The sequence below is a fragment of the Lontra canadensis genome, unplaced genomic scaffold, assembly GCF_010015895.1.
Source record: "Lontra canadensis isolate GAN:19392208 unplaced genomic scaffold, GSC_riverotter_1.0 scaffold5, whole genome shotgun sequence".
Lineage (NCBI taxonomy): Eukaryota > Metazoa > Chordata > Mammalia > Carnivora > Mustelidae > Lontra > Lontra canadensis.
Window position 1 is genome coordinate 14,574,897 of NW_022630999.1, and position 21,905 is coordinate 14,596,801.

General features: G+C 39.7%; 1 protein-coding gene across 1 annotated transcript; it reads left to right on the forward strand.

Moving 5' to 3' along the window:
* The first annotated feature begins 807 nt into the window (after positions 1-807).
* Positions 808-10,607, forward strand: GZMK (granzyme K). The gene is made up of 5 exons (XM_032851475.1): positions 808-974; positions 1,335-1,482; positions 7,502-7,652; positions 8,445-8,714; positions 10,221-10,607. Exons 1-5 carry the CDS (start codon positions 911-913, stop codon positions 10,392-10,394), a joined length of 807 nt encoding a protein of 268 aa, XP_032707366.1. The 5' UTR covers positions 808-910; the 3' UTR covers positions 10,395-10,607.
* The last annotated feature ends 11,298 nt before the right edge of the window (positions 10,608-21,905 follow it).

Genomic DNA, 21,905 nt, shown 5'->3' on the forward strand with positions numbered 1-21,905 from the left:
ATTTTATAAAATTTGTACCATTGATCAGCAAGAAACACAAACAGAATCTTGTAGAATCTTAAGTCTGATCGTGAAGGAGAAAGTACCATAGAAAGCCTGGCAATACATTTATCATCTGTTCCTGAGGAGAATGACAAAATGCAATCTTTCATTTTTAAAAGATATTATTATTAAGGCCCTGGATAATCACATGATTATTTTCCATTAAAAAATGAGTAAAGGAGACACTCGGAATTAAAAATATGTTACCCATGTTCCTCTCGAATACATTATGAAATTTCCCAAAAATGTAACTAAAATTAGCCCGAATCTGGTCAAATTTAGAGTAAATGGTATGACTAGGAATAAGTTTGCTACAAAACATATGGGTTTTTCTGGATGATGTTCAGGCTTTAGCTAAGCCTTAGAGCAATGCAACTGCGATCTGTGCGAAATTCCATGTTTCTCTACATAATAAATCTATGTCCACATGAAAAATAGAGGGAAACTCAATATGCTAGGCACCCTTTCTGCCAGGAAAAATAGTAAGTATTGCTATAGAGCAGTGAACATCTTTGGATCCTGTCTGCAACTTCGTTAGGTTCTTATGGCTTAGATATTTTTTATTCTTTCACCATGTATAACATGAGTGCTCATATAGATATTGAAGAGGGCTCACTTCTGAAATGAGTTCTTTGTCGCATATACATCAAAAAAAGCGCTCAAAGCATAGATCTGATCTTCTCAAATGGATTAACACTTTCAAACATAAGTGTGAAAAACCAAGATTCAAGTTCCGCCACTGCCGTCTGAAACACTTGTGGTGAGAAAGATAAAAGTTTCAAGGTCAAAGCTCAGTCTTCAGAATCGTCTTCCTTCACCAATACCATCAGAAAACTTCATCTGGGCTTCTTCAATCAAAGCCATTAACATGGTGAAGCTTTCTTCTTTTTCTCTGTTTTTCCTGACAGCTGGGGCTTATGTGACTCCAGAGTGTAAGTATCTTCTAGATTTACCACATTTGGGCATCAGATGAATTTCTAGTGATTGTGTTGTTACTTAGAAATGAGAATTTTTCCCCACCATGTCTATCCCTCGAAACTGTTTTGTAAATTATTATACTTATTATGCTATTTTATATTATTATTAAATTATATATTACATATTATATATAATTTTACATATTATTAAGTGTACTCTACATGTATTTATTGGTAAAATTATTATAGCTATTATAGGTGATTGTAGGGTGGTTTTTTTAATCTTGGAAATGATATAATGACTGTCGGAAGAAGAATTACATGAAATAATCTGCTTGGGTCTTTCATATTAAATCTTTGGGTTTTCTTCTGCAGGTTTCGGCATGGAGATTATTGGAGGGCGAGAAGTGTCGCCACACTCCCGGCCATTCATGGCCTCCATCCAGTACCGCGGCCACCACCTCTGTGGAGGCGTGCTGATCCACCCCCTGTGGGTGCTGTCCGCCTCCCACTGCCGCACCCGGTGAGTACCTGCTCTGACCTTGTGCGTTCGACCTCCACCGGCTGGAAGAGAAGCTCGCCTCTCCTGGGAGAGAATTTTTTTTTTAACATTCTAAGTTTAAGGAGCACAGTCATGTTTGATGAATACAGATGTAATATGAAAGGGTATGAATAACGGTTCACTCATATATACGTAGATTCTTTTAACTGAAATAGAGTTAACATATACTATTAAATTAGTTTCAGATGTACAACATAGTGATTCAACAATTATGCACATTATGATTGGCTCACCACGATGGAGGGCATTATAATATTATTGACTTGATTGCCTGTGCTGTAGGTTTCCGCCCTGTGACTTAGTTATTTCATAACTAGAAGTTTATACCTCTTAATCATTTTCCCATTTTGCCCATCCCCCCCAACCCTCCCCTCTGGCAACCACCAGTTCGTTCTCCATTTTTGTGAGTCTGTTTCTCTCTCTTTAAATTTTTTTCTGTTTATTAGGGGTTTTTGGTTTGTTTTTTAGATTCCTCACATAAATGAAATCCTATGGTATTTGTCTTTCTCTGGCTTATTTCTCCAGACATACCATCCTCTTAAGTCCGTCCACACTGTGGTGAATGGCAAGACTTTCATCTACCCTAGCTTCTGTGATCACAGACCAGCTGGTGGAGTCAACTTACCTTCTTGCCCATTCACATTTTCTGGGTTTTCCTATTCAGGGAAAGCTGGGCCACCTTTCCCAGGCAGGCCATTGGACAGTTCCAAGTCCTCTGTGGAAGGCCAGGGAAGGCGGCAACAGTAGTGACTGGAGCAGCAGCCTTCTTGACCTTGTGAGACAGCCTGGGTTTGCATCTCCCCTTTCCCATTTTATGAAAGGGGAATAATAATAGTAGCACCTGCTTCATGGGGTTTGGAGGATTAAATAGTATCTATTTAAATATTTTAGTGTGCTTAGCACATAGTAAACACAAATAAGTTGCAGCCGTTATTGCTATATATGGGAGAAACCTGCTTTGTTAATGGATGTTTAGACCCCTTATGGTAACTCCTCTGCCCCGCCTCCCTCCGCAGAGGCCTGAGGCACATAGGTTGGGAATCACAACCCACAGCCCTAAGGAGGCAACAAACTTCCCGGCAGAAAAAGATAGGGGGAAAAAGAAGTTATAGATGATTTCTATAAGGAAAGAAATAGCTATTTTTCTGAGATACTTAGAGTATAGCTTTTCTCAAAGTACCTTTCAGTCTGTGATTATCTTACTTCAGCTAAAAAAGTCCCAAGCTCTCCTTGGGGTGCTGCAACCTTTGCAAAAGGAAAAGCCATAGAAAACCAATTTGGTGTTTTTTCTTGCTTTGTTTACCGGTTGGTTTTGGGAGGTTTGGTTTTTGTTTTATTTTTGTTGTTTTTGTCTGTATGTTTCTTTCTTCTGTCTCTTGCCTGAATAAGCCAAGAAGAGATGGGGCCTTCTTTTCTTGCAAACATTATAACACTTCACTTAAGAATCTCTTAACCATAATGGTTTGCTCTCCAGGCTATGGAACAGCTGAATTAACTTGCTTCTCCATGTCTATCACCTCCATTTTAATAAGACGAATCACAGATTTAGAAATTTTGAGGCCTGCACAAAGTGAGAACTTCTGTTTTGTTTCTAAATAGCAAGCTACTGATTTCCAGTTTAATAAAGCTACTTCATTCAAATGGGGTGTTAGCTGCCATAGAAATCACCCCCATGTCACCATCACCTCTAACCTTCTCAGAGTACTTGTCTCCTGGGGATTAGAGAAGCAGAGGGTGACTATCAAGAAATGTTCATTCAATTCAAAATATGCACATTTTCAGATATCCTTACGGCATACATTCAAATGGATTCTAAGCTCCCCAGACACAGACCTTGACTTATAAATGCTCAAGAAAGCCTAGATAGAAAGAAGGAAATAAATTGGAAGACTTTCCTTTTTTTTGTCCCCCAAGCCAAAAACACAGAGTGTAAATTCCTTCACAAGCCATATAGTGCTATCCAAAAGTAAGTAATATTATTCATTTGAATTTAAAATTTTGTCAAGTGAACTTGACTCAAGAGGAATGGGTCCTCAAACTGACAAATTGGGGAAAAGAACTCTTAGAATGAATGAATGAATGAATGAATGAAAGAGAGGGAAGAAGGAAGGGAGAGAGAGAGAGAAAGAAAGAAAGAAAGAAAGAAAGAAAGAAAGAAAGAAAGAAAGAAAGGGAAAGGAAAAACCAACTCTTGTTAAATACCATTTTAAATGGCCAGAGTTCAAAGAACTCCAGAAGATGTGGATTAAATTTCCTCTCCAGGACACTTGGGTGTAAAAATGTAGGCGGATTGGTGCTTGGAAAAATATTAAGCTTTATGAAATCCAAAATATTTATGAAATAGTTTAATGGTGGCTTCCCACAAATGTACTCCCAAGTTTCCCGGGGGAACAGCTTACTAACTCCAGCCTCTGCTCTCAGCAAAATGGTAAAGGAGGCCAGATCTGGGGTGCCCCCTTCTCACTACCCAACCATCCATGCAGCTTCTTACTGTGCCTCTTGTTCCCCTCTATTGGTTGCTTTGCCAAGTATAAAAGGAAACCGGGAAAAAAGCTTGTCTAATCTTATTTTCAGCGTTTCAGTTTATCAGAAGCAAAACTCTCACTAACCCTTTTTCACTGTCTTCCTGAATTTCCCCCCTCATTGAGTACCCTCTCCTCTCACCTGTCTAGGCTGTAATTAGATGAGCCCTCCCCTCTCCGCCAGTCCCTTCCACATGGCCCCCCCCCCCCCCCCCCTGCCCTCAGACAGGCTCCGGGCATCCAGAGTAGAATGGTGTAGATTCAGGCTCCGGGGCTCAAACCAGCAGAGCTTCAATCCTCCTGCATTTGCATCCTGGAGCCTCCCCTTAATAACTGTGGGGCTTCCTCAAGTTTGGTCATTTACCTGAGTCTCAAACTTCTCATCTGCAAAGTGGGGTGATCCTAATACCTCCCTCACAGGACTGTTGTGAGGGATAAATGAGGGACACTATGTAAGATGCTTAGCACAAAACCTGGTGCAGCACAATAACATACTAAGTGTTAGTTCATGTCATCATGTTATTATCTGTACATCCCATGGTAGTCACTGAGGCACAGGTCTGATGATCTGGGCATGCCGAGGATGGGACTGTAACAGCCCCTCTCTGACAGCCTCCTTCATGTCAGAATAAAGAGACCTCCAGGGAGTCAGGACCCTGTCTTTGTCAGCCCTGGAGGGGGTGGGTCTAAGCAGAAACACAGCTCAGTGCAGGGGCAAAATGGCAGAAGAGATAAGGGGCCTGAAGGGGCTTGGCATGGGGCTTCCAGAGTATCGTGGAAAGGAACACTGGACTTGGAATCACAAAAGCTGTGTTTGAGTCCTTGTTACCCTCCTTATCCTGTGTGTCACCTTTGGCCAAAGAATCTGTCCACCAATGAGGACTACACAGGGCCTCAGCTTGAACAACACTGAGAAAGGCTCTTTTGAGGTCCAATGGAAATGAGGTTTCAACAGACAGAAAAGGATTACTATGAGCAACACTTTGGTTCAGGCTCTGCATATAGTTCTATTCCAGGTTAAGTCATTCTCCAGACAATTCTGCAGCAAAGGCCTCCTGTGGAGAAGCCCTACAATAAACAAGTGAAAAACACAGGGATTATTACATCTCTGTGAGTTTAAACCCGGGTTTAGCTAAGGAGGTGGCATCCTAGAACTCAGCTCAGGTAATTTCAGGTATCCAGTGTGCAGAAAAATTGACCTTTGTATTGCAGATTCTAGCTGAAGCGTATCAGGAAATGGAAGGTCAGAAAGCATTCAGGGTCTGCCTGTGTTGTGCTGGGTATTAACATGTCCCAGTGGAGACAAAAATAACCAAAATATTTCCAAGGCATTAACTAATCCAGGACATTAGTAAAAAGATGAGGAAAACCAGAAATGCTCTCAGCATCCATCCCCTAATCAAAATTCATCTTCCCCACCTGCATGTGTACCCCACAGCCTCCCTTTGTTTGTTATTTATGCATGTTTCCATCTTTTCTGTTAAAGCAGTAGTCCTGGGGATTTGCTATCATTCTCCACCCTCCCTCCCGTCCACAGTTTAGGTTTAATGAGTATGTTGAATTTGAGTTTGAATCAATCCTAGGAAATCTGATCCACATCCTTTGAGAAATTTCATCCCCATCCTGATTTTGCAATATGCAAACTTTTCAACCAATAGAGCTGAAATTCCCCAAATAAACCAAAATAAACTCTTTTGGTAGAAACCAAAAAGTGGTCATTCCTGGCAGTCACAGTCCTGCCAGAGGCAAACCCACCCCACCATAGTCCTGAGCTCCTGCTTCAAACCTGAAATAATACTTTCTTCCTTCTTCTGTATGTTTCTGTGCCTTTTAATTCTTATTAATCTTTATGAATCTGTATGTGGAAGTATGTGTGTGTTTTTATTTTTAACTGAAGTATAGTTGAATTGAAGTATAGTTGAGTTGAAGTAACTCAATATTATATGAGTTTCAGACGTACGACATAGTGATTTGGCAGTTATGCACATCATGAAATGCTCAGAATGATAAGTGTACTTACCATCTGATATGGAAGTTGTTGCAATATTATTGACTAAATTCCTTGTGTTGTATTTTTCATCCCCTTGAGTTATTTTATGACTGAAAGCTTGTGCCTCTTAATTCCCTTCACCTGTTTTGCCCATCTGCCCACCCCTCCCCTTTGGCAACCACCACTTTGTTCTACGTGTCCGTGAATCTGTTTCTGTTTTGTTTGTTTGTTCATTTGTTTTGTTTTTTAGGTTCCACATATAAGTGAAATCCTACGGTATTTATCTTTCTCTGTCTGACTTATATGAGTGTGGATGTTTTTACTGTAATCTGTCTTGATCTGTCTTTCAAGTGACAATGAGATAGTTATATGTAAACAAGTGTAAGTCTTTCTAGAATCTTCCTTGCTCTCTAAAGGATTGAAGCAGCTTCTTCAAGGCACAGATTAAAATGGGACTTTTTTTATAGTCTGCCAAACACCCCAAGGTGTTGTCAAGATCTCAAAAAAAAAAAAAAAATCCTTCTATTTGCATAACTAGATATAAATGTAGTTTTGTTCGACATGCAGGAAATCAAATCAATTCTGGTACGATTGAAATACTGGTACTGGAGCTCTTTATGTCCAGAGATAAGCAAAACAAAACAAAACAAAACAACAGTTGTTTCTTTTTCTGACTCACCTGTTTCTATCCTGTAAGTCTTCACAATGGAGTTATCAATGGCAACTAACCCTACAGTGTCTTTATTTCAAATCAGCCATGATTTTTCACCTTGAGGCAAGTTTTCCTTTCTTGTCCAGATTATCTTTCTAATTGACAGGACAGAACATGGCGTATCTGACAGCCACATAATGGATCTTATTCTCCATATTGCCCTGAGGTGAGGTCTAGATATACCAGATTAGCAAATGCTGAGTTGAGTCTTTACCTTTTAATTATTAAAACACTTAACGTTGGGAAGATCAAAGAGCTCTGGAGTTGATGGTGGTGATAAATCAACAATGTAAATGAATTTAATGCCTCAAAACTGTACACTTAAAAATGTTTTAAATTATAAATTTTATGTTATGTATATTCTACCAAAATTTAAAAAATTAACAAAGGTGGGTATACATCTCAACCCACAGCTGGAGAAATGTAATTTCTTTTTACATAAATTAACTTAATTTTATTGTAAACTTGATCTCAATTAGAATTTCACTCCTTTTCACCACAGCAGGATATAAGTTCTGATATTCTTTTGCAATACTAGGGAATTCAGGTGGGGTGGGTCTGAGAGCAGGACGTTTGGCCCTTGGTATTGTCCTTTCATGCGTGGGTCCACTAAGACCTCTGTCACTCCACCTAATCCAAACAGGTTGCCTTGGAGATGGTCCTTGTTTCTATATGCTCTCCACCATTTGTACTCCCTACTGGGGTCCTCGGGACTCATTCTGTTCCTTCTATTCTCTTTGCTTTTTTTTTTTTTAGGCATGAAAAAGTCCAGTTTTTCAAAGTGATTTTAGGAGCACACTCTCTCTCAAAGAATGAGGCCTCCAAACAAATATATGAGATTGAAAAATTCATACCATTCTCAAGAATCATATCATATCGTAAATCAAATGATATTATGCTGATTAAGGTATGTAGTGTTGCCTTCCTTCAATTTCTCTAGCATCCTTATACACCATAGTTCAGCTGTTATGAACTACGTTATGTTTCATCCACATAAAAGCATTTTGTTAGCACCATCCCCATATTTCAGGTAAACGTGACACATTCTATAAGGGCCCCTTTTACTTCACGTACTGCCTTGAAAGAAATCAGAATTTATCACAACTGCATCAGGTCTGTGTTTAAACAAAGGAAAACAACACTGATGCTCAGATATGTGGGAGGTGGAACATCCCAACAAGCCCAGTGATCCCCACTGAAAGCTTTTTTCCCCAAATGCTTTTATCATTAGCAAATGAAAAATACAAGTCCTTTATACAGCCAAGCCAACCAAGTGAATTCAGGGACACATAAGTGAGTTATAACTTAGTCTAGACCATACTTAGTCTAGTCCAAACTTAGTCTAGACCATACTCAAGGGTCTTATCCAGCAGGAAACAGCTCAGCCCTCAAAGTCATGACCTATGGATGTTATTCTGCAGAAAACCATCCAATGCAGAACAAAGGCCAGTTTGCTTAAGACTGGGCAAAATTCCTGCTTTGTCTAAGCTCCCTCCCCGAGCATCATTAAGCTCTACAGGGATTGGAGAGTATTTCGGAAAAGGAACAACCACAAATATAGCTGCAGGCTACCACCAAAGTAGATTCAAGAAGAGGGATGCCTTCCTAGACCAGAGGGACCACACATACATTGCTCAGACTAATAGCAGAATACTACTGGGGACGAATGTAATAATTTATGCTCTTTTCAATCTGTCAGCTTCACACGGCTGCAACCCTTGACAAACATGTCCAGCTGCTCCACCCAAGCTCCAAAAATGATATCAGAGCTGGAACAAAATGCCAGGTTACTGGCTGGGGAGCCACTGACCCACACTTGTTAAGGAACTCAGACACCCTGCGTGAAGTCACCGTTATGGTCATAAATCGAAAACTTTGCAACAGCCCAAGTTATTACAACCACAACCCTATTATAAGTGAAGACATGATATGTGCAGGAGATGCCAGGGGCCAGAAGGATTCCTGCCAGGTAAGAGCCCATCGATCAACCAGGCATCTCAAACCCTGTGTTGCCTGCAGTCCAGACTCCACGTGCTCCCTAGCACAGACAAGAGGTGTGGAAAGCAGAAATCAGGACTTCAGAGAGTTCCTCTCCATTCCTGCACTAAGTTCTCTATTCTTTCTCGTCTACCAATGTGAATGAGTCATAAGAACTTCACCAACACATAAGCACTCGTTAAAGGTCTGTGAATCAGGATGATAGACTACATCTGGTAACTTTTACAGTCTTCTTCCAAGGGATCTTCCTGTCCTTAGAAAGCCTACCAACTCGGAGGTCACTAGTGGTGACTAAAAGATAACGTCCCTTCCGCACCTCCCTGTCCCCCCAAACCCACCATTGTAGGTAATCAATAGAAAGGTGTTGGAACACTCAAATTCAAGAAGCTCAAATAAATGGATGGTGTTTCTTAAATAATGTTGACAGACTGACTAAATGGAACAGGAGTCATATTTCCCAGAATCTCTTGTTTCCTAAAGCAGTTAAAAAAAAAATTAAAATTAAAATAAATTGTGTGTGTGTGTGGTTAAAAGTGACACATAGCACAGCTGGATTGCTAATTTTTAAGAAACTAAAATGAACTATTGACATCATACTGTATGAAGTCTTCTTGAGGGGAGGCCATGATGCTTTCAGAGACCTCGAGTATCTGTAGTGCCCCAAGACTGTCGTCCTCCTCAGCCTCTCTTTCCAGGGCAAACAGAGCCTTAAGTGCTGCGGTTGGTGATGGGAGCAGCCGCAGAGGCAAAGATGGCTCTTGAGATCAGAAAGCCCCCTCTTGTCACCCTGTCACTTTCTTTGACAGAATTGTAGTTACATACACGCTTAGTTCTGAGTCCTCAGGAATCCCTTCATGGGGCAAGTATTTACAAAGTGTTCTACAGGTGCAGAGCATTATATTCAATCACAAGAGAATGCAAAAACGAGGAAACAAAAATAAGACAGAGTCCCTGCCGTTGATGTATTTACTATGATACATTTCTCCTTTCGGCCTGTCTCAGTAGCAACTTGATTTCAGATCCGTGGGTGCCAAAATGAAATCCACAATTTAAACATTTCTTTCATTTCAGCGGATTCCTTTAAACTTTGCATCTACTCATTCCTTAATGAATAAAGTTCTATAGTCACTGATTATCAAAGGTTGTGTGTGTATATATATATATATATATATATATATATATATGTAGTCCTAGATTGAGACAGGGATATGGATAGAGAGAGACAGACAGACCAACCCACAGATGGACAGAAACATGGTCCCAGACAGGGATAGGGACATAGACAGACAGATGGAGAGAATCATTGCCTTAGCCAGAGACAGAGACAATGCACACTGAGTAAGAGGCTATCTAGGGCACTCTTCAGGACACAGAGAAACCAAGGATCCACATAATAATCCTTTGAGTAGTGGGTAATTGATGGTAGAAAAAATTCAACAGCTTCTCACCAAGTATCTATCTATTTTCTTCTTTCTAGGGTGACTCGGGTGGCCCCTTGGTTTGCAAAGGTGCCTTCTATGCCTTAGTGTCTGCAGGTCATAAATGTGGTGAGGCCAAGAAGCCTGGAATCTACACCCTAATAACCCAGAAATACTTGGCTTGGATTAAAAGCAAGCTTGCTCCATCTCATGCAAACCATGATTGCAAATGATTTTCTTGGATCTACCAGTTGCTTGTTTTGTTTTCATAAGATGTTCTAGAGGCCACCTTTGTCTTCATACATAGTTGGATGTAAAGTGGGGCACAGCTAGGGTCCACTTCTGCCCTCCTAGGACTGATTTTGTCAAGGAATCAAGTTGTCTTTCACATCTGTTACTGCTGTTTCTACTACACTGATTTCATTCTGAATAAATTTAGAAGACTATGTCCTTGTCTTTATGGAAATGAGGTACAGCAGATGATATGCTCCCCACTCCATTCACACACCCGCAAAGGGAAAAAAAAAACACACACCTTCAGCCAGGCACCACCTTCAATCAGGTTTTGCTGTGATCTCTGCTGTGATTTTACCCTAAATTACATTTTTAAAATAAGAAACAGTACATTCAAACACGCCAATTCAAGTGAAGAAAGAATCATCAAGGCTTATACACATATTTAGGATAGTAATTATTATTGATTTCTGTCATACTGTGTTCCACACAGGATTTAAGGCAATGTACAAAATACCTGTGATAAAACCAAAGGTGAGATTAAAAATAAATTTTCCTCAAAAAATTAAGACTAGAAAATATTATATGATCCAGAAATTCCATTGTGAAGTATTTATCTGAAGAAAACGAACACACAAGCTTGAGAAATTATCTGCACCCCCGACCCATGCTCACTACAGGATCACTTACAATGGCCAAAATGTGGAAGCAAGTTAAGTGTTCATCAGTAGAAGAATAGGTAAAGAAACTGTGAGATAGATAGATAGATAGATAATATTCAGCAATATATATAATGCATAATTATACATATATACATATATATGTATATAATGTTATATATATAATATATGTAATATTCAATCATAAAAAAGGATGAACTCTTGTCATTTGTGACAACATGGGTGGGCCTCGAGGGCATTATGCTGGGTGAAATAAGTCAGAAAAAGACAAATGTCCTATGAACTTTCTTATATGCGGCATCTTCAAGCTCATAGATAGAAAGAATAGATTGGTGGCTGCCAGAGATGGGCAGTTGGGAGATGAGAGAAATGGGTGAAGGCGGCAAAAAAGTAAAAAAAAAAAAAAAGAAAGAAAAGAAAAGAAATTAATCATAAATAAATAAAGAAATAATTTGGTGAGGAAACTGAAGCAAGGGGGAAATGAGACCTCTGAAGAAGGAGAAGATGAAGACAGGAGTTCTCCTACCCAAAGGGCCACCCTTTTCTTCTCACACTGTTGCTAGAAGGAGTCTATTTGCCCCTTTTGTTTCACATGAATCAAAGCAAAAAGAGCAACACAATCAGTTATCTGAATGACAGTATCCAGGAAATAAAAAGAAACTTATCTGCCCAGAGGCAGGAACGCTGGTGCTGGCACTGGGCCTGGAGATGACTTTTTAGGGGGGAATCTGTGTGGAAGGATGCCGTGTCAGGGTTCTCAAGTTCCTACCGACTGCATCAGACCCGAGAAGATCCCTCGGTAACACGCGTTGCCCCGACTCCTTGCTCAGACATTCAGACTGAATGGGCTTGTGGTGGCCTGGAAGTCTGTGATGTTTAAAAGCAATTCAACTGATTCCGATAAATGGGCAAATCACAAAGCCCCTGAAAATGAATATCCTTAAAAACATCTTACAAGAAAGTACAATAAGTTTCGTGGGGTTGTTCTTTTATAAGCCCTTCGGTATGAACTGAGGACTGCAGACCAGAGCGCCATTCAGTCAGTGTCCTGAAGGGTCTCACTGTCCTTGGCTGTGGCCTCCCCGCAACCCCCCATGAGAGTCTGACAATTTCCAGTCTGGTGGTGGGAGGACCGGGGAGTTATTCAGGAGTCTTCTTCAACTATCAGAAAACAAAAGATTGTTCTCAATCTCTCTATTTCATCTGGGTTTCAGAGGATACACAGTGCTCATTTCCAGCTGCCACCGTTGGGTTTCTTACAGTCACATAAAAAATGGATGCTTTTATTTGTTTATTCACTTATTTGTTGTCATGGTTCTCAGAAACCATTCACCAGGACTACTCTCCTAGAAATACTTCGACATGTGGAACCACTGGGTTTAAAAGGAACCTAATTAAAATTATAGAACTGCTTTGAAAGTAAGTAGTAAAGAAAAAAAAATAAAGTAAGTAGTAAAAAAAAAGTTTCTTTCAGTATTCCATTTTGCATCATTTTGATTCATTAAAAATACACTGATTTTGGAATCTTAGAACACTGAAAAAATAAAATAAAGTTTAAAAATCAATATATTTAAAAATTAAAATATACATATATATACTGATTTTGACCGAGAAATCCCAGGCTATATTCCTAAGAAAAGAAAGGGGAAATTGTAGAGACTCTGGACTCACCACTAAAAAAGTATTATATGTTTCATCTAAATTCCAAATCCAATGGAATATATAGTTGCAAGTCTCTTTAATCTAGCAAAAGGATGACTGAGATTCCTTCTGATTGCAGTTGGGGAGTATCCTGAAAAGTTTCACTAAAACCTGAGACTTGTTTTGATTTTAGACCTCATGCTGTTCCCATCCAATAGTCAAACCAGATAAGATTGCCAGAGAGGAAGCTTCTGTCAACAGCTATGGCAGAACTGGTGACTCTTAAATTGGAAGATAAACAGTTTATTTTGACAAGTAGCAGATGATGGAACCCGCAACTGAAAAGTATCCTTCATCCTCCCAGGGAAGCAATATTTTATTAAACATATGAAAATCTTCCCAACATAGCCTAAAAGAATATGGTGTTTTAGTTTGGGGAAGTCTGTCTTGGAGACATTATTTGATTCCATCTATGACCTCAAAGAATGTCAAAATGAGATAAATATCTTAATTTTGAAAACTGCTCAAAGATTTTAGGGGGACATGGTTGACTGTTGTCATTCTAAATTATCCCACTTTTTCCTCTCTTTGTGATGCGGACAGAGCACATTGCCTTCACCCCAGACACTGAACAAAACTTCACGCTTTATTTTTTTTTAATTTTATTTATTTATCTGACAGACAGAGATCAAAAGTAGGCAGAGAGAGAGGGGGAAGCAGGCTCCCTGCTGAGCAGAGAGCCCAATGTGGGACTCAATCCCAGGACCCCGGGATCATGACCTGAGCTGAAGGCAGAGGCTTTAACCCACTGAGCCACCTGGGCACCCCCTTCATGCTTTATTTTATGTCCAACCAGTTTTAATAGAAAGTGACAGCCCTAGAAATAATTAGGACCAATATCATGCATGAAATAAATCAAAATAAACTCAGGTGGGTGACTAAACCAGTCTAGAACCAGGTAGTAGAATTAGTCCTACTGTCTGACACTTACGGTTTTTGCACGTAATAAATCTCCACTGACCCTGAAATGATAGGAAAAGCAGTGCTTCCCACTTGATTGCTGCAGAAAGGCATCCCAATAAACCTGCTCTCAGTCTGTCAGAGACCTTCTTCCTCTTTGACTAAGCTCTCGATTTATGACGGGGCACCACGCGATGGAGAGAGACTGCTCAGCCTGTCTAAGGGCGATGCACCCAGATCTCTCCAAAGCTTACAGTTTCGAAAGATGACCGAGGCAGCCCTGCACAGCTACTCCAATGTTGTCTTAAGGGATCTTTGAGTCTCAAGTGCGTGCCAGCTGAACAGGTGGGCTCCTTGTACCTGGAATGATTCAGCCCGGCTTTTGAGGTTTTCACACACCGACATCCTGTTTACGAATCTTAACTTGTTCAGGCCTTTTGCCGAGTCACATCAGTCAGCTCCAGACTGGCATGAAAAGATTGTGTTAGTTTTCTTGTTTTGACCGTAAATGTGCATGTAACAGCCTACTGGAAGCTGCAGATGGGGTCTACACTGAAGCTTCTTTTGAGAACTTAGGAGTAAGTAGAATGAAATTGTCTTCTGAAAGTCTGCAAGACTGCCCGCCATCTGCTTGAAGGTTAACAACTCTCAAGCTGGGAGACCCAGTCTAAAGGGAAGGAGGCAAGCTGTGGGTACAGGGAAAAGCAGGCAACACAGACAGTGGACCAACTAGAACTGATGAGGAAGCGGGGGGGGGGGGGGGGGGGGGGGGGGGGGGGGGGGGGGGGGGGGGGGGAGCCCTTAGACCTGCAAGCCCATTATTCTCACTTTAGCCTGACTTCACTAAGCATTCAGCTGCCTTCTAATCCCATGTGCACCAAGCAAGCTTCTGTGAGCATTTTGCTCCCTATGACAGTTATTTCTTACTGCAAATTAATAAACATTTTGCTTTTCCATATCTATGATAATTTTTTAACCTCTAAATTAGGGTTATTTGAATTTGTCTTCAAGAGTCTAATTCAGTCTCCGTGTGCTGATAAAAATAAAGTTTCACTCCCCGCAATTATGAAGGTCAAACCCTGAACTTTGGTAAATTCACCAACATTATGAATACCCCATGAGACTTTTCAACAGATCAACAGCCTGCCCTTCCCCTAGAGAGTACTCTTGGCAGCCCGGCTCTGGCCACAGGCATGAAATGCGCTCACACTTGGCGCATCTATACAAAATTATCCCATTAGTCCCCTGATTATCCAATAACTCCAAGAAAAATGATGGTTTTTTAGCTGTGTTCTGTCTGGTTCACCTAGTAGCAGAGACTGCTGGTTTGCTACTCATCAGCCATCTCCTCTTTTCTCTGGTAACAAAACTCAAATATTATAAGCAGCTCCAAATGTACACAGCTTAAAAATGGTGTTTTCCAGACTCTCTGGCTGCTAGAAGTGGTGAAGGAGATGTAAGTGAAAATCATTGGCTGGGAGCTTCCAGGACATTCCTTAAAAGAGAGCTGGTTCACTAGGAAGGATTACCCTTTCTCCCTTCCCTCTTCCTACTACCTGGATTGCAGATGTGGTGGCTAGAACACCAGTAACAATATTGGAACCATGAGGCAAACTTGAATAAAAGCTAAGTGTTTATTGCAATGAAGCAAAAAGAAGAAACCTTTGTGTCCATCCTGTACTCTTTACCTGAGGACTTCTTTTACATGAAGGAAGATAAACACTTGTGTTTAATCCACTATTATATGGAGCTTTCTGTCAAATACACCCCCACTCAATCCTACTAGATGAAATCAGAAACCTAAACTTTGTATCCCTGACTTTTGCTCCAAACAATGACGAGCACATGTCTGTCTTTATGCCCTTATGTCCAGATCCCCCAAATCCCAAAATCCCAAATGGCTTTAACTTTCCACTGTGTCTTATCTAAATAAGAATTGATCCAGAAAAGTCACTTTTAAATACTATAATCAATAAATCATTTCTCTCTCACTGTTCCATCCTGTGGCTTAACATGGAGAAAATGCCCTGGCTTACTTGAGAAGATATTTTTATCTTAACCACACATTGCTGCATAACAAACATTCTTGTTCTTATTGTAAAAATAATGCGTGGCACTCAGTAATCTGTAACCCTATTTTCTCCTTTTGTGTATATTTTGTAAGGGGATCTCATGGAGCTGTTTTTTTTGTGAAGTTCTATGAAAATAATGTTTTCTGGCGTTTGAGGTTTTTATTTACTTTATTATTTCACAATCATTTGAAATAATACAGCAGTTTTTTCATCCAGACTATAAAAGCAACTCCACTGGAATATAATGGGATATAATAAAACCTTGAATATTAGTAATGTTGTAGAAAAACAAAACAGGCCCTCCTGTGGTCAGACCAGCCAATTGTGCAGAGTGACTGTGTTAACAATCAATTCAGATACATTCCCAAATCCTCACTGTGGAGCATTCAGAGAGGTTCCCTAATTCATTCATTCACTCAACAAACACTTACTGAGTTCCTCTATGTACAGTGCACTGGGCTGGCTGCTGGAGATAACAAGGGGAAAGGACAAAACTCCTTTCCTGCAGAAACCCGTCCAGTACAGTCCAGTGAGGAAACATGCAACAGCAGATAAACAAATACACTATGCTCCAAAAACTGTTATGAAGGTGATGCATAGAGAATAGTAATAAAGGAGATATGTATGAAACAACTATATCATGATCCAATAATTTTTATAATGGAGACATGAACATGAGAACAGAAAGCTTAATCAAATGTGAGTCATTCAGAATTCATGCAGGACAAACCATTTGCTCTACCACTCTGGGCTGATACATTGAAGGCCTGATTCTCTTGTAGTCTGTCAACAATTTCCCAAGGTAGAGGGAGGGAAAAATCTAGACTACCAGATTTGTACAACCCACCTCTGACCCAGATAAAAGAAGACAAGAGTTTCAGCAATTGCTGAAGTAAAACTATGTCAATAAAGGTGAATGCAATTACTCTTGAGAAGTTGGCTGTCTGGGTGAGCTAACCACATCATAGACACAGCCAAAGTCTAAGCAATATGTACATTTCCTCAGGACAAAATGTTCCATTTCTCTCAGCATGATTATTCAGTTTATTCTGTGAATCAGAAATAATTATTAATCTGCCCTTTTAAAAGCTTCTGGGACCAGGGAACAGAAGAAGAATTTGTGAAACTGAACTTGACGTGGAAATCTAGGATATACTCATCCTACACTTTGCCTTGCCTGCAGCCTCTGTTCACTTACTGGGGAGGGGTTGGGGGAAAGCAACTCAACAGAACATTCAAACAGAAGCTGAGTAAAATATTGGTTTCCATGGGTCACCACCCTGCTTTACCAAGTGGGGGATGGGCACACCCCAGAGTGCCATCTAGTCAATTTAGCCGGCATAGGCTTAGGTGTGTTGAACTCAGCTCTATATATACAAGGCTTCCATTCTCTCTCTAAGTGTTCTTACCTTAATATCTGTGTAGGTTAAATGTATATATTATATTATATCTCAAATTACTGCCTGACTCTTAGTTAGGAAAAATCTATTTCAAAAAATATTGTAGATGGAAATAGTAGAATTACAGAAATCTTATTAGAATTTATGTGGGAGGGGCTCCTGGATGGCTCAGCCAGTTAAGCATTTGCCTCTTGATTTCAGTTCAGGTCCTGATCTCAGGGTTGTGAGATTGAGCTCTTCATTGGGCTCCCCACTCAGTGGGGAGTCTGCTTTGGATTCTCTCTTTCCTTCTTCCTATGCCCCTCCCCTGCTCTCTCTCACTCTCTCTCAAATAAATAAATAAATCTTTAAAAAAAAATTAAAAAAAAAAGAATTTATGCTATAGAATTCACCATACCATTGGCTCCATGAGAGCCCATATCTGTGTTGATCACTACTGTACAGCCAGAACTTAGCATAAGAACCTCACATGCACTGGCTTCTTAATAACCATTTGGAAATAGGTGGATGAGTGGGTAGATGGAATGGATGGATGAATGGTAAATTTGTTATATGGATGAATAACTGAAAAAATAATTGATGAATTAATAAATCTATTTCTGGAGCCATTCAAAAAGTAGTGAAAATAAGAAGAAATCATTAAGGCAGAAAACCATAAGAGACTCTCAACTATAGGGAACAAACTGAGGGTTGCTGGAGGGGAGGTGGATGAGGGGATGAGGTAACTGAGTGGACATTAAGGAGGGTATTTGATGTAATGAGCACTGGGTGTTATATGCAACTGATGAATCACTAAATTCTACCTCTGAAACCAATAATACACTATATGTTAATTAAATTGAATTTATAACTGGGTGTTATATGTAACTGATAAAATTATTGAGTGCTACATCTTAAACTCATGATACTATACATTGACAAATTGAATTTAAATTAAAAAAAAGAAAAAAATCTTAAGAAAGAATATAGTGATTATATGCTTCAAATTACCTTCAAAAATTGTTCATAAATGCAAGGAGTAACATGGTATTGAGTGTAGAGTAGGTGACCTAGCAAGTCCCATGAATATTTGATAATTCTTAGAGATCCGCAGTGAAAAAAAAACACTATATAAACACTGAATACTATTATTTACTTGAAAGTTTTGATGAGCCATCCTTTATTTAAGACTTGGTAAACATTGTCATTTCTTTGTAAGAAGGATGGAGAAAAGGTTAAAAAATAGTGTGCCTGGTCTAAAAGAGATTGCTTTGAAAGTTACTTGTTTTTGTCTTGTCGTCATTGTCTAAATATTGCAGTAATAAAGTCACATTTTAACAATAATGAACTTAAGTGGTTAATTATTATGTTTATTTTCATAAAGTGCTTGCTCCTTTCAGTTCATTGTATGACTTAAAAGATTAGAAATGTTAATATTTTCCAATTCGGTATTGTTAGGGAACGAGAACTTCCTGTCCCCTCCAAGGTCCTTCCAGCCAAAGAATCAAATTGATATGAGACAGAGTGACAGGAGAAAATAAAATTTAATAGCACAAGTACAAGGAATCTACTCAGACATGGGAATTCCAAAAACAGTCAGGCAAAATAAGGTATATACGTCACTCTGAATTAAGGAGAAGGGTAGGGGTCTGGGACTTCAAAGGGAAGGAATGCAATTCACAGGAAGAAGAAAAGAGTAAATATTTGGTAAACAAATATTTGGTGAGCCCCTCAGAAACAATAGGACACAAAAGACTTGGATCCAGGTCCTTCCCTGTTTATCATACCTAGTTCATATCATAATGTAGTTATCTATGGAGAGAGCTCTCTTCTTGGAATAGTTCCTCTATCTAAACTCTTTTTAGGCAGATGGGGGTGGGTAGGTTGTAAAGAGCTTTTCTGAAATCTACTGGGCTTCCATTGCTTTTTAACTCAAAATAATCTTCATTTCAAAGTGGCCATCTTGAGGTAGTCTGCCTTGGCCCCTACAGGATAAAAACTACATTTTCCAAGGAGCCTGATGGATTTGATGTATTCACTATAGTACCATCTGGGTCAGCAAGTCTGAGGATGGATAAAACCTACAAATCTTGTTGATGGTGGTATTGATGCAAAAAGCATCAGATAACTTACAGCTAACCCAAACTTGACTTTCCTGATTTCATTTAGAAATTGTTTGTCAAAGAGGTTGAGGTCTTGGGCTCTACAGAGAAAACTTTCTTTTTTTTTTTTTTTCCCCCATTTTTCCCTTCTCAAATGTCATTCTATGTGGCTTTCTTGTCTCAGGAGGGTTCTGTGGTACTATTAATTCTGAATATCTACTACTTACCCTGGGAAGATTGCCATAGAAATATTACTCCCACAGTTCAGTAATAGCTATGTCAGGAAAAAGAGCCCCTAAATTTTGGGGTTGGAATTGCAGTTGGAAATGTGGGGATTATAGAGGGGCAGAAAGAACAAGAGGCATGGGGGAGACCAACAAAATATTTAAAGGCTGACATCTTGGTTTGGTCTTCCCCAAAGGAAGATCTTGAGTCACAGGTTTGAGTGTATGAAGAATATATACTTGGACACTCAAATGGACAAAATATATTCTCATATATATTTGGTCATTGTCCACAGTTCCCAAAACCCTTGGAATTTCCTGAGCATTAAGAGCAATGGAAGGAAGAACAAATATTGTGAAAATGTCTATACTACCTAAAACAATCTACACATTTAATGCAATCCCTATCAAAATCCCATCCTTTTTTTTTCAAAGAAATGGAACAAATAATCCTAAAATTTGTATGGAAGCAAAAAAGGCCTCCAATAGCCAGAGGAATATTGAAAAAGAAAGCCAAAGTTGGTGGCATCACAATTCCAGACTTTAAGCTCTATCACAAAGCCGTCATCATCAAGACAGTATGGTACTGGCACAAAAACACACACATAGATCAATTGAACAGAATAGAGAGCCCAGAAATGGACCCTCAACTCTATGGTCAACTAATCTTTGACAAAGCAGGAAAGAATGTCCAATGGAAAAAAGACAGTCTCTTCAACAAATGGTGTTGGGAAAATTGGACAGCCACATGCAGAAAAATGAAATTGGACCATTTCCTTATACCACACATGAAAATAGACTCAAAATGGATGAAGAACCTCAATGTGAGAAAGGAATCCATCAAAATCCTTGAGGAGAACACAGGCAGCAACCTCTTCGACCTCAGCAGCAGCAACTTCTTCCTAGGAAGAAGTCTTCCAAAGGCAAGGGAAGCAAGGGCAAAAATGAACTATTGGGACTTCATCAAGATCAAAAGCTTTTGCACAGCAAAGGAAACAGTCAACAAAACCAAAAGATAGCTGACAGAATGGGAGAAGATATTTGCAAATGACATATCAGATAAAGGGCTAGTATCCAAAATCTATAAAGAGCTTATCAAACTCAACACCCAAAGAACAAATAATCCAATCAAGAGATGGGTAGAGGACATGAACAGACATTTCTGCAAAGAAGACATCCAGATGGCCAACAGACACATGAAAAAGTTCTCCACATCACTCAGCATCAGGGAAATACAAATCAAAACCACAATGAGATACCACCTCACACCAGTCAGAATGGCTAAAATTAACAATGACAGATGCTGGCAAGGATGTGGAGAAAGGGGAAGCCTCGTACACTGTTGGTGGGAATGCAAGCTGGTGCAACCATTCTGGAAAACAGCATGGAGGTTCCTCAAAAAGTTGAAAATAGAACTACCCTATGACTCAGCAATTGCACTACTGGATATTTACCCTAAAGAACAAACGTAGTGATCCGAAGGGGCATGTGCACCTGAATGTTTATAGCAGCAATGTCCCCAATAGCCATACTATGGAAAGAACCTAGATGTCCATCAACAGATGAATGGATAAAGAAGATGTGGTGTATATATAAAATGGAATACTATGCAGCCATCAAAAAATGAAATCTTATCATTTGCGATGACTAGAGGGTATTATGCTTAGCGAAATAAGTCAATTGGAGAAAGACAACTATCATATGATCTCCCTGATGTGAGGAAGTGGAGATGCAACGTGGGAGGTTTGGGGGTAGGAAAAGAATAAATGAAACAAGATGGGATTGGGAGGGAGACAAACCACAAGAGACTATTAATCTCATAAAACAAACTGAGGGTTGCTGGGGGGAGGGTGGTAGGGAGAGGGTGGTGGGGTTATGGACATTGGGGGGGGTATGTGCTATGGTGAGTGCTGTGAAGTGTGTAAACCTGGCGATTCACAGACCTGTATCCCTGGGGCTAATAATACATTATATGTTAATTTAAAAAAAAAAAAAAGAAGAAGAAGAAGTGGGAAAAAAAAAAAAAGCAATGGAACCATCTTTATCATCATATTTGGTGACATCATATTCTTGCTCTCAGCTCCTGAAAATGTTTCAGAGCTGATAAAGGTAAAATGGGTGTCTTTTTTTCAAGCCCCTTTCTACCACAACAGGGTTTATGTTAATGAGATGAGTTTTAGAAGGCACCTAAGGATGGACACTGGTTGCCAGGGCAGGAATAAAGGGCTAGAACTTTCAGTCCCACCCCCCTAATGTCCAGGGAAGTGAGAGAGGCTGGAAGTTGAATCACTTACCAGTGGCCAATAATTTAATCAATCATACCTTTGTAATGAAGACTCTATAAAAACCCAAAAGGAGGGTGTTCAGAGAGCTTCCAGACTGGTGAACCAGAATGCTTCCATATGCCATCCCAAACTCCATGAAGACAGAAGCTTCTCTGTTTGGGATCTCA